Source organism: Carassius gibelio, chromosome B9 (genome assembly GCF_023724105.1).
Source record: "Carassius gibelio isolate Cgi1373 ecotype wild population from Czech Republic chromosome B9, carGib1.2-hapl.c, whole genome shotgun sequence".
NCBI classification, from domain to species: Eukaryota; Metazoa; Chordata; class Actinopteri; order Cypriniformes; family Cyprinidae; genus Carassius; species Carassius gibelio.
The window spans coordinates 25,308,965-25,320,172 of NC_068404.1; the positions used below are offsets into that span (position 1 = coordinate 25,308,965).

An 11,208-nucleotide genomic window follows, 5' to 3' on the forward strand; every position below is an offset into this window, starting at 1 on the left:
AGGAGAGGGTTAAACAATCTGCATCATATTAAACAAACCTAAATGCTTCAAGCTGCTACATAGTCCCTAATGAAACATTTATGAAAGACCTCTAATGCAATTTTAGAAACACCTTGTCACTGGGGTTGCTAGAAAACACAGTCACATGGATGAATGAGAGGCCAAACTGACTTAGAGTGTGAGTTAACACCACAGGGGCAAAGCTCATTCCACTACAGGAAAACATTTACATTTTACAAGGACAGTTTAAACATTCGACTTTCAGCATTTATTTATTTTAATGACCTCACCAAATAGTGCCACCCATGAAACAATGCTTTGCATTAAACAAACAATAAAATAAAACACAATCAGATTAATAAAAACGTAGTGACCCAAAAAGTACTCATTTACTTAAGTCACTGTTAAAAAATGTCATTAAAAACAATTCGACTTTTATTAATTATAAAGTTCACAAAGGTGTAGCGCATCCCTTGTTTGACCACAAAGTATACAGCAATTTTTCCCTTTCTTTTAAACACTATATCTATTGTTTCAGCACTCGAAATCTCTAAATGTTTACTTGAAAATTGTGCTTGTGCTGTCTTTCTTTAAAACAAAATGGCATTGTGCTTGATAGTCTGTATCTGACATTTATGATTTTGTAATATAAAATTTCATTTAAAATAACTGCCTTCTATTTGAACACATTTAAAATTTAAGCAGCATTTATTTGAAACAGAAATCCTTTGTAACAAAGTTTCTAATGTCACTTTTGATCAGTTTGTTTAATAAGAAGATTATTTTCATTATTTTTTTTAATCTTACTTATTTTTGAGAGTTGTATACCACAACAATATTAAGCAGTACATTGTTTTCCACACTGATAATAATAATAATAATAATAATAATAATTTATTGAGCAGAAAATCAGCATATCAGAATGATTTCTGAAGGATCATGTGACACTGAAAGCTGGAGGAATGAGACTGAAAATTCAGCTTTGCATCACAGGAATAAAAAATATATTCAAATATATTCTACTGTTCTTTTAAACTGTAATAATATTACAGAATATTTTAGTTTTTACTGTATTTTTCATCAAATAAATGCAGCCTTGGTGAGAATAAGATGTAACATTTTAGAATAAGGTTCCATTAGTTAACGTATTGTTTTAAATAACACGAACAAACAATGGACAACATTTATCAGTGTGTTTATTCATCTTTGTTAATGTTAGTTAATGAAAATACAGTTATTAATGTTTAGTTCGTGTTAATTTACAGTCCATAAACCAATGTTAACAAGCACAACTTTTGATTTGAATAATGCACGAGTAAATGTTGAAACTAACATTAACTAAGATTAAGAAATGCTGTAGAAGGATTGTTCTTGCCTAGTTCATGTTAACTAAAGTAGTTAACTAACATCAACTAATGGAACCTTATTCTAAAGTGTTACCGCATAAGAGACTTAAAAAAACAAACAAACAAAAAAACTTAATTACTGTATTCCAGTTGTTAGACCCCTTATGTAATGTAAGTGTGAAAATACATTTTGTGGCCACTGTAATTTTGAACTAAGACCATGTTCTTAAGGATACCTACATGAAGTTCATGACGGTGCTTGTGCAAACAGAGAGATTATCCATGCAAACGTCAATGTTTGTAGGAACACGTTTGCACTGTTGGCTCACCAAGGCATGCCATCTTCACACCACATCCACAGAGTGAGGAACAAGGCATCTGTTGATCCTCAGCTACTTGCTGAAAAGATAAAGGGAATCGACATAGAAAAGCACATTCAGGGGATTACATTTTATTCAAGTGTCGTGTCATTTCCAGTAGCAGCGGCAGTCATATCAAGACTGACTGCACTTTCAGGAAAAGACGTCTCACTGACATCAATGAAAAACAGCTGTGTGTGAGCATCTTTTGTTCATCTTGGCACTGGAAAAACATTTCTACGCATTGGCTCATAGAGACAGATATATATGCATTGATTTACTGTACATCTACAAAACACAGTCACATATTAGGTTCATCTGTGTGGCTTAGACTGAATTCTAACACCTTCATCAGGACTATAATATTCATCACGTCTCTCAGATAGTCCACAATTCTTCCCGGAACATCTATAACCAATTAACATTACACATGTCACTCACACACTGCGAGTTTTCAATTATCACTAAAACTGTAAGACCACCAGACAGTCTTCTGCATGCCTTTTCTATTTGTTTCTGAATCTAAAATTGGCCTGCAAACATCTGCACGTTGAAAGGATTTCAGCTTATTAAAGAGTTCCAGGCCATGTGGAGCTGATTTGGAAGTGTCGGAGAGATATAAACACGTCATCTTAGCAGAGTGAAATATGGCACGGCATATCTTTGATCTGATGCGGGTCATCTCCAGAACCTGCCGGCTGGGTCAGATGGTACCCCACCCTGCCCCTGCTGGAGCCTTCGAAGAAATCTATATGCTATTACTGCGTATATATACCTGTAGGTCACGGGATTTGGGTCCGGGGAGGCTGCGCTGTGCCGCTGGGCCATATGGAGTCTATCTGAAGCAGCGGTGTTGATGGAGCGGGTCAGGCCAGGGGGAAACAGGCTTCAAAGTTGGGCACATGTCAATGTCTCTCTTATCCTTTCACTATGAGTTACAGGACAGAAGATATTCATTCTTCCCAATCGCCCGATCCTTCATCCTGTTGGAAAGTCCAAAAAGTGTTTATCAAAGACAGGTACTTCACCCATGGTTCACCCAAAAGTAAAAATCTGGTCATATTTACTCACCTTCATGTCGTTCCAAACCTATGCCATTTCAGAAGAGAAATTACTGTAAGTACACTTTTGGAAAAAAGGTGCCAAATGTGCAGAACCATTTTTGGTTCTCCGAGGAATCTGTTCGTGAACAGTACTTAAAAGAGCCAATTTTCTTAGTGTGAAGAACATTTTAAAGAACGTTTTCCATTATGAAGAACCTTCTGTGCAGTGCAAAGGTTCCATGGATGTTAAAGATTCTTCATTGAACCATCAATGCCATTAAATAATCTTTGTATTTATATACCTTTAGCCTGTTGACTTCACTTGGATATAGATTTATTGCATGTTTACGTGATTTTTGGAGCATTACATCTCCATTTCTCATTCATTTTTATTATATTGGAGACAGGAGACTGATAATCATTAAAAAAAAAAAATATATCTTTTGTGTTCTCCCCTCATGTATCATTGCTCAAAAGGTTTTTTTTTTATAGTGCTTTTTTAGGTTATGAAAATGTTCTTCACAATATATGGAAATATGGCTCTTTTATGAACTGTTGGCTGAAAGATTATTTAGGAAACTTCTACTGTGGCATTGCTGCGAAAACCACGTTTTGGAAACTTTTAAAAAAGGACACAGTTTTGGTCATGATGGTAAGTAAATTATGAATTTTCAGTTTTGGATTAATAACTACTACTCATCTAAATGAGTTCAGTCTGTCAATGTAAAACAGAGACGATGAGGCAGAAAATTCCATTTGAGATATGATCTACATTAACATATTCTTGAGTAATATCAATGTGGGAGATGGTTTTTACATCGTTTGTTAAAATTCCGGTTGACACATTCAACAATTTTCTCTTTTCTTTATATTAGACATTTTTGTAGCATGTAAAACTATAATTGCTTCAAGCTCTTTGATTAAGAAGCATTCATGTTGCATTATCTTGAAGCTCTGAAACATAAACATCCCTCACCGAAAATCCTTTCAAAACGTCCATGTTTTAACCAGAGTGGACATGGAGATCATCGGAGCATCCTCAAGGCTGTTCTCGCTGGCTTCGGCCCAAGTGTCAATCATCCCTTCACATGTGGATTACATGCATAAATCAAAGCGAAACAAATCTTCTTTCTGAAATGAGGCATATTTTACAATTGAAAACCTTACAAATGTGACCAAACTGCTGCCTTATACAAAACATCCCAAAGCATCTTTTGAAAACTGGACACTGGTAAAAGAAATCTGACATGCATTATTATTGTCTTATTCTAAGAGACAGTCCAGGCCCAGCACTCAAATGGCCGTGTAAGAGAAAAAGCCTGTGAGGCTTTGCCAAGAGTTCTTCACAACAGACTGACTCCTACATGTGTTTAGGGTATTGTGAAACCTTGGACTTATTCTGGAAAACAATAGGAAGAGGTCTTTCATCTGACTTGAAAGGATGGCGTGAAAAAATGCCTGCAAAGAAATTCATCTACTGAGTGCAACATCTCAAAGAGGTGAGAGATGCCTTTTGTGGAAAAAAAATATGACACTTATACATATTGCATAACTTAAATGTATACTGTTGTAATTGTGATCTGGTGACTGTGGAGGCCATTTGAGTCAAGTAAACTCATTGTCATGTTCAAGAAACCAGTCTGAGATGATTTGAGCTTTGTGAAATGGTATATTATCCTGCTGGAAGTAGCCATCAGAAGATGGGCACACTGTAGTTATAAAGGGATGGACATGGTCAGCAACAATACTCAGGTACACTGTGGCGTTTAAACAAGCCTCATTTGGTACTAAGGGGCCCACCAGCAGCCTGAACCGTTGAGACAAAGCAGGATGGATACACGCTTTCATGTTCTTTACACCAAATTCTGATCCTACAATCTGAATGTTGCAGAAATCGAGACTCATCAGACCAGGCAACGCTTCTCCAGTCGTCTGTCTAATTTTGGTGAGCCTGTGCAAACTGTACACTCCGTTTCCCGTTCTTAGCTGACAGGAGCGGCACCTGGTGTGGTCTTCTGCTGCTGTAGCCCATCTGCTTTAGGGTTTGATGTGCTGTGCGTTCAGAGATGGTATAATGCATACCTTGGTTGTAACGAGTGGTTATTATTTGAGTTACTGTTGCCTTTCTATCATCTCTAACCAGTCTGCCCATTCTCCTCTGAACTCTGACATCAAGGCATTTTCGTCCACACAATTGCCGCTCACTGGATATTTTCTCTTTTTCGGTGCATTCTCTATAGGGATGGTTGTGCATGAAAATCCCAGTAGATCAGCAGTTTTTGAAATACTCAGACCAGCCCGTCTGGCACCAACAACCATTCCACGTTCAAAATCACTTAAATCCCCTTTTTTCCCCATTCTGATGCTAGGATTGAAGTTCAGCAAGATGTCTTAACCACATCTAGACGCCTAAATGCATTGAGCTCCTGCCATGTGATTGGCAATAAGCAATTTGGGTTACCAAGCAATTGAACAGGTGTACCTAATAAAGTGGCTGGTGAGTGTTTATATGCTGCTGAGCCAATATTTCAAGAATTATAGTGTGATATGTTGCCATTCAAAAAATGTAGTGTTACAAATTGTTTTGTGTCTTTTTTACCATTTGCATTCTTTTGTAAAGCCTATAATAATCTGGCTAAAGGCAGGTTGAAATATGACAACCTACCCCGGATTTTTTTTTTTTTTTTTTTTTTTTACTAGAGGAGTAATTGTGGAAATGCTTAATAGGTTTTTGTTGTTGTTGTTGTTTGTTTGTTTTGTTTCTTTTTGACAACTTCACATCTTCACAATCTCATAAGTCTTATAAAACAATTTAAAAAGGCATCAAATAAACACATAATGAATAAATGATTGAACACATAAATAAAACAGAAAACAAAAGAAAAAAAAAAACTGTAATGTAACACTAAAAATACTTACCTCATAATTTATAAGGTAATTCCTACTTTTTACCTATTTAAAAAACTAATTCAACAGTATTTTACCAAATTGTATAGACTACATTTTGCTTTGCTGAATATAATATACATTGTAGTGTTTTAATGGTTTCTCCTAAAACATTTTTAAAAGTATGATGTACAGTATTTTATATTTAATTTGATACATTCATATAAAACTTACTTAGCAGTTAATAGGACAGTCACAAGCCTCCCAGTTTTCATCCAAAATATCTTAAATTGTGTATGAGGAGACAAACTAAGCATACGGCTTTGGAATGACATGGGGTAAAGTGATTAATGACTAAATTGTCATTTTGGAGTGAAGTAACCCTTTAAGTAAAAAGTGTGATAACGATCCCTGACGGCTTTTAGAAAAGAATTAAAAAGGCATCACATAAATAAACAAACGAACAAATAAATCATATAACAAAAATAAAAATACTTGTATAAAATCTAAATGCAAGAAAGGAATCTGGTTTCCTTATAAGTGATTGCTACTTTTTACTTAAAAAAAAAAGCCATATATTTGAGTATGCACTGTATTTCAAATATTAGATAATTATTTAAATAATCTTAAAAAAAAACGGAGAACATTTAGAAGTACAACGAAAAATATTCTACATCTGTAATTTCTTAAATTATTATAATTTTTTTTTTCTTTTTTTTTTTTTTTTCTTTTTTTTACAGTGTAAGAGTGACATATAGTCTAAAACTGAGAGCATCGATCTAAAAGCGGGGTACAGTTTGAGTGGCAGCCGGTGGAGAGGTGCAGTGTAACTTTAGACTGGTCCTCCTCATTTATTAGTCCACCAATCAGAGAGCAGCGCTTCCTCCCCCTCCATTCACACTAGTATTTAGCATCACAGACTAGGATAAAGTTTCCCAAAAAAATTAGGAAAAAACTTCCTGCGGGAGGAAAACTGTGCCAAGCTCTACTTCTAGAAGTGGAAGTGGAGGCGCAGTCTCGGGACTTCGGGAGGACAAACAAGCCCCAGAAAAACGCACGGATATAACGGTGTAACCACGGATTCGAAGGTGGAGAGCGCGTTTTCTCCTCGACCTTCTCATTTCTTTAAAAAAGAAATGGAAGAGAGTTCAAGCTCTCCCGTCTCCCCAGTGGACAGCCTGGTGACCAGCGAGGAGGAGCTGGACAGACAGCAGAAAAGGTTCGGGAGGAAGAGGAGAACCAGTAAAAAGTCGAGCGAGGACGGCAGCAGCCCGGGCTCCGTGAATAAACGGAGCAAAAAGCCGAGCCCGAGCAGCACGCAGTCGTTCGAGGAGCTGCAGAACCAGCGCGTCCTGGCGAACGTCAGGGAGAGGCAACGGACTCAGTCGCTCAACGAAGCCTTCGCGTCTTTGCGCAAAATCATCCCCACGCTCCCCTCGGATAAACTCAGCAAGATACAGACGCTCAAGCTCGCATCCAGGTACATTGATTTCCTCTGTCAGGTGCTGCAGAGCGACGAGATGGACAGCAAGATGTCGAGCTGCAGCTACGTCGCGCACGAGAGACTCAGTTACGCCTTCTCGGTGTGGAGGATGGAGGGCGCGTGGTCGATGTCTGCGTCCCACTAGCGGAGACACTCGTCTGTCTGAACAATGCCGAAAGGGTGGGTAGAAAGATGCCAATTCAGCTCAAGACGGTCTCAAGCTGTCGGGCTAGCTCTTTGATAACTTTTATTTCGTTACTGCAGTAAAACCAGGCTTTTAGAGAAACTCCAGCTGTTCTTGTACAACTGACACTGACAGCTCAGTGCGCAAACAGCAATATATCCTCTTGACAAACTATAAAAAAAATCATTTAGATTTGTTTAGTTAGTTAAAGCTTTATAATTATTGAAAAAAAAATATATATATTAATATTATTCTGATGTGTGGATATATGCTGCTACAGCAATAACCTGAACCGATTCCACTGAAGGAATGTTTACATCCTCCAGAGGCCAAGCTCAAAAGGCATTTTGATTATTTTACAGTTTAGAATACAGAATAATTAGAAATATATATATATAAATGAATGATAATTGTAAATGTTAGAAGTTCTATTTATATATTTATTTTGTATTTAATTTAAAAAAATTTTTTTTTGAATGTCTTTATATTATAGCCTTCGACAGATATTAACATCAACGTTTAATGTAAAGGACAATTATAGCTATCAAGGTGGTATTCAATTCAATATGTTGTCACAGAGAGAGAGAAACTACAACAACAACAACAACACCTTTTTTTTAAAGATTTTTCTACTTTAGGACGTAAACCATGTGGCATCTCAGCGATTATAATAAATGCTAGAGGTCATTGTATGCCAGTTTTACTAAATTAATATGGGAGAACATACAAATATATGGTCAATTATTATGCTTTAAATACAAACATAAAATAAAAATAAAAAACAGTAAACAAGCGCGCGCATTTGAAGATAAAAATTAAAGTTCAACGTAATTATTTTGAACTGTCTGATTACACATTCCTTGACTGCCAAAGCTTCTATAGAGCCATATATTTCTAGTAATATCACAAGAGAGAAATCACAGATAGTATGGCAATAATAGATCATATATTATCTACAAATAACGCTGGAATCCCATTTTTGTAGGTTAAATTCATATCAGACCGGGTCAAAGTGTTCCCGACATTCATCCAGTAATAATAAACATATTCACATTATATCGTCGATCTTATGAAACGAATAACAACCCAACCGTGAGAAGCTCCTCACGGATCATTTATATTTAGTGGAACATTTTCCCTTTAGTGAATAAAACTCAGCGATTTAAAAACTGGCTACAAAGCGCATTAACAAACGTTAGCTTAAACACAGTGAAAGAGAAAAGGAAAATAATTACTATGATTGAGGAGAAACAGGATGCATTCGAATGATTTTATATATATCCTACACGAACGAAGAAACTAAGCTTCTCTGAAAACACTGAGGAAAGAAAAAAAAACATATTGGTCTACACTAGAAATAAACATTCAATCTGGGAGATTAAAAAGTTATTAAATAAGCAGCGTTTCTATCAGTGTTTGTCGTTCTTTAAAGCACCTGTATAATGAAGAACAGTGCTCAGTTGATCTCAAAGGTTCTGCTAAAGGACATCAGGAAGTGACGTTCTTTTTTATGTTCTACAGGAAACTTGATTTTTAAGTGAGAAGGTGCGCTGCCACCTAAAACCATGTTTATGCTTGTGAAATAACTGCACCGTAACCACTGAAACCAAAGACTGACATCCTTCAGGCTAAAATGTGATACAATATGAGCAATTACTAAAAATATTTTTTTGTGATTTTTACGCTTCATTTACTTGGCTGAAATATGTATGTAGCTAGGTCTCCAACTTATTAGTTATATCCTGTGGTATTTGTTATATGAACCTGCATGTCTATAATACTTAGTCCTATTTGAAATCACTAATAAGCTATTTAAAAAGTTAAAATGATTATAAATTGAAATCAGTAAAGCATGGATAAAGCTGGAGGTTTCATTATATATGCGCTGGGTTAGGCCTCCATCAATCAAGACAACACACAGTTGTCAAAAACATTCAACTCAATCCTTGTGATGGCATGAGATTGTATTCTATCTGATTCTTATGAATGTATTTGCATAAAGTAATATGTGCTACTGAGAAGTCAGGAGAAAGGCAGGTGTATGGCTTCACATTTCAAACCAAATGACCTCCTAAAACAGTTATTTTCCAGTGACGTAATTCCACCTGGGATTTGTGTAACATGCTTGAACCAAGCCTTTTCCTGTGTAAGCATGTGCTCCCACTCAGAATTAAATAATGGGATCATTAATAGCTTCCCATTTCTCTACATTTCAATCCAAGGCTGTGCGTTCAACCACAGGCGAACCTCGAAACTTTAGGCCTTCATTAAAAAAGAAGTTTTAGACCTATCTGATTGAAAGAAACCTTTCTTATTAATGCTTTTCTTTCCTTCCACAGACTGTTTACTTCCACTAATTTTGAAGACACCAAAGGATTTATTGATGAACCTCTAAACCTCAGTGACGTGGCCAAAGGACATTCAGTAGATACACCTACGGACTTGAGCATCCTCATGAAGGACACAGCGAAAGGAGCTTTTTATATTCTTAGAGGAAACGTAGATGACGTCTCCTGTGTTGTCAAATACATTTAATCTTTTTCGCAAGTTATTCTTAAATGTCGCCATGATGATAGTACAGGAAGGCCATCTGTTATCTGTAAGGAAACTATATTGCGTGTTTGTCTCAAAACAAAAGAGTTTTATATATAGAAGCAACAAAGTATTGTACATATAGGCTACCTGTGAGTATTGTCAGCTTTTTTAAAGGGACCAATGCAATTTAGAGCAATACTTTCTTGAAGTACATTGCATGGATGAATGCATACACTTGATTTTTCCTATGCAACATTTTTCGATTTCCGTCCATTGTACATTTTGCTTATTTATTAAAACATATTTTTGAACACGTAGGCTGAACGCTCTGATTTCTCCACATCATCACCCTAGATATGCCAGTTTTCATTGCAGTAAAGAACATTCAGATTTTCCCCTAATTTTGCTACAAAAAGAAACGGTTATAAAACAGTGCAGGTTCATTAGCCGAAGAGAAAGTCCAGCCAGATTTACCCTTGAGCTTATAAAAAAAAAGCTTGTCCGCTTTAATAAGAAGAAATCACTGAATCCAGACGGCTGGAGGCAAATGCTTTAACAACCGCAGATAACCACCGCATTTAAATACCGGACCCCTACCAGACCTTTTCATTTCTCCTTTAAATCTACACGACACTCGCAAAGCATTAAATTGTTTACATCTCATTTTCCCAGGCTTGGCTTGATAGAAATCTAAAAGAAACGCCTGCACTGTTGAGGCATTAATGTTTGATAAAAGCTCTGTTGTTCTGTGGGCCTGTTCAGGAATAATTGAACTGCTTTTTGAAACATCTGATGGTGTTAAATCCCAACATACTTAGTCAGAAAACTTTTATTTCCAGTTTTATGGCACTTAACTATTTAAAAGATTGTGTTTATTATTTTATTTGCTTTTGATTCGATTTATTTGATTTTAGGATATATTTGGAGCTTTAAATAATAATTGAAGTTAACTATTGAACAGTGTCAAGAACCTTTATATCAGCTATAGGCTGTATGTCTGTAGCCTATATGGGTCAATGATGTGATGAGCAGGATTACAAAAAAATATTTGAAAATATAAAATATTTTTATTAGGTAAAAAATAAAACCACATTCATGTTGGTTTTGTACATTTCTGAATACCATTTTTAATAAAAAAGAGAATTTATGACTCTAATGATGTGGTGGTGCAACCATTAAATAGCCTAGAAAAGGTCCTCTCTCTCTGTGTAATGGTTTTCTTGTCACGTGACAACAAAATTACTTCCTGCATGTTTGTTATGCCACACTTATTTTGATTTCACAAAATAAGCTATTTTAAAAGTCAGTGTTTTAAAACATAATTGCTTCAGTGCTTTTTTCTAAAGGTAATAATAATAAAAGATTATGCTAG

General features: G+C 35.9%; 1 protein-coding gene across 1 annotated transcript; it reads left to right on the forward strand.

Moving 5' to 3' along the window:
- Positions 1-6,559: 6,559 nt before the first annotated feature.
- LOC127964670 (twist-related protein 2-like) lies at positions 6,560-10,149 on the forward strand. Its single transcript, XM_052564944.1, has 2 exons — positions 6,560-7,297; positions 9,641-10,149. The coding sequence occupies exon 1, from the start codon at positions 6,771-6,773 to the stop codon at positions 7,260-7,262; it is 492 nt and encodes a 163-aa protein (XP_052420904.1). The 5' UTR covers positions 6,560-6,770; the 3' UTR covers positions 7,263-7,297; positions 9,641-10,149.
- Positions 10,150-11,208: the final 1,059 nt, after the last annotated feature.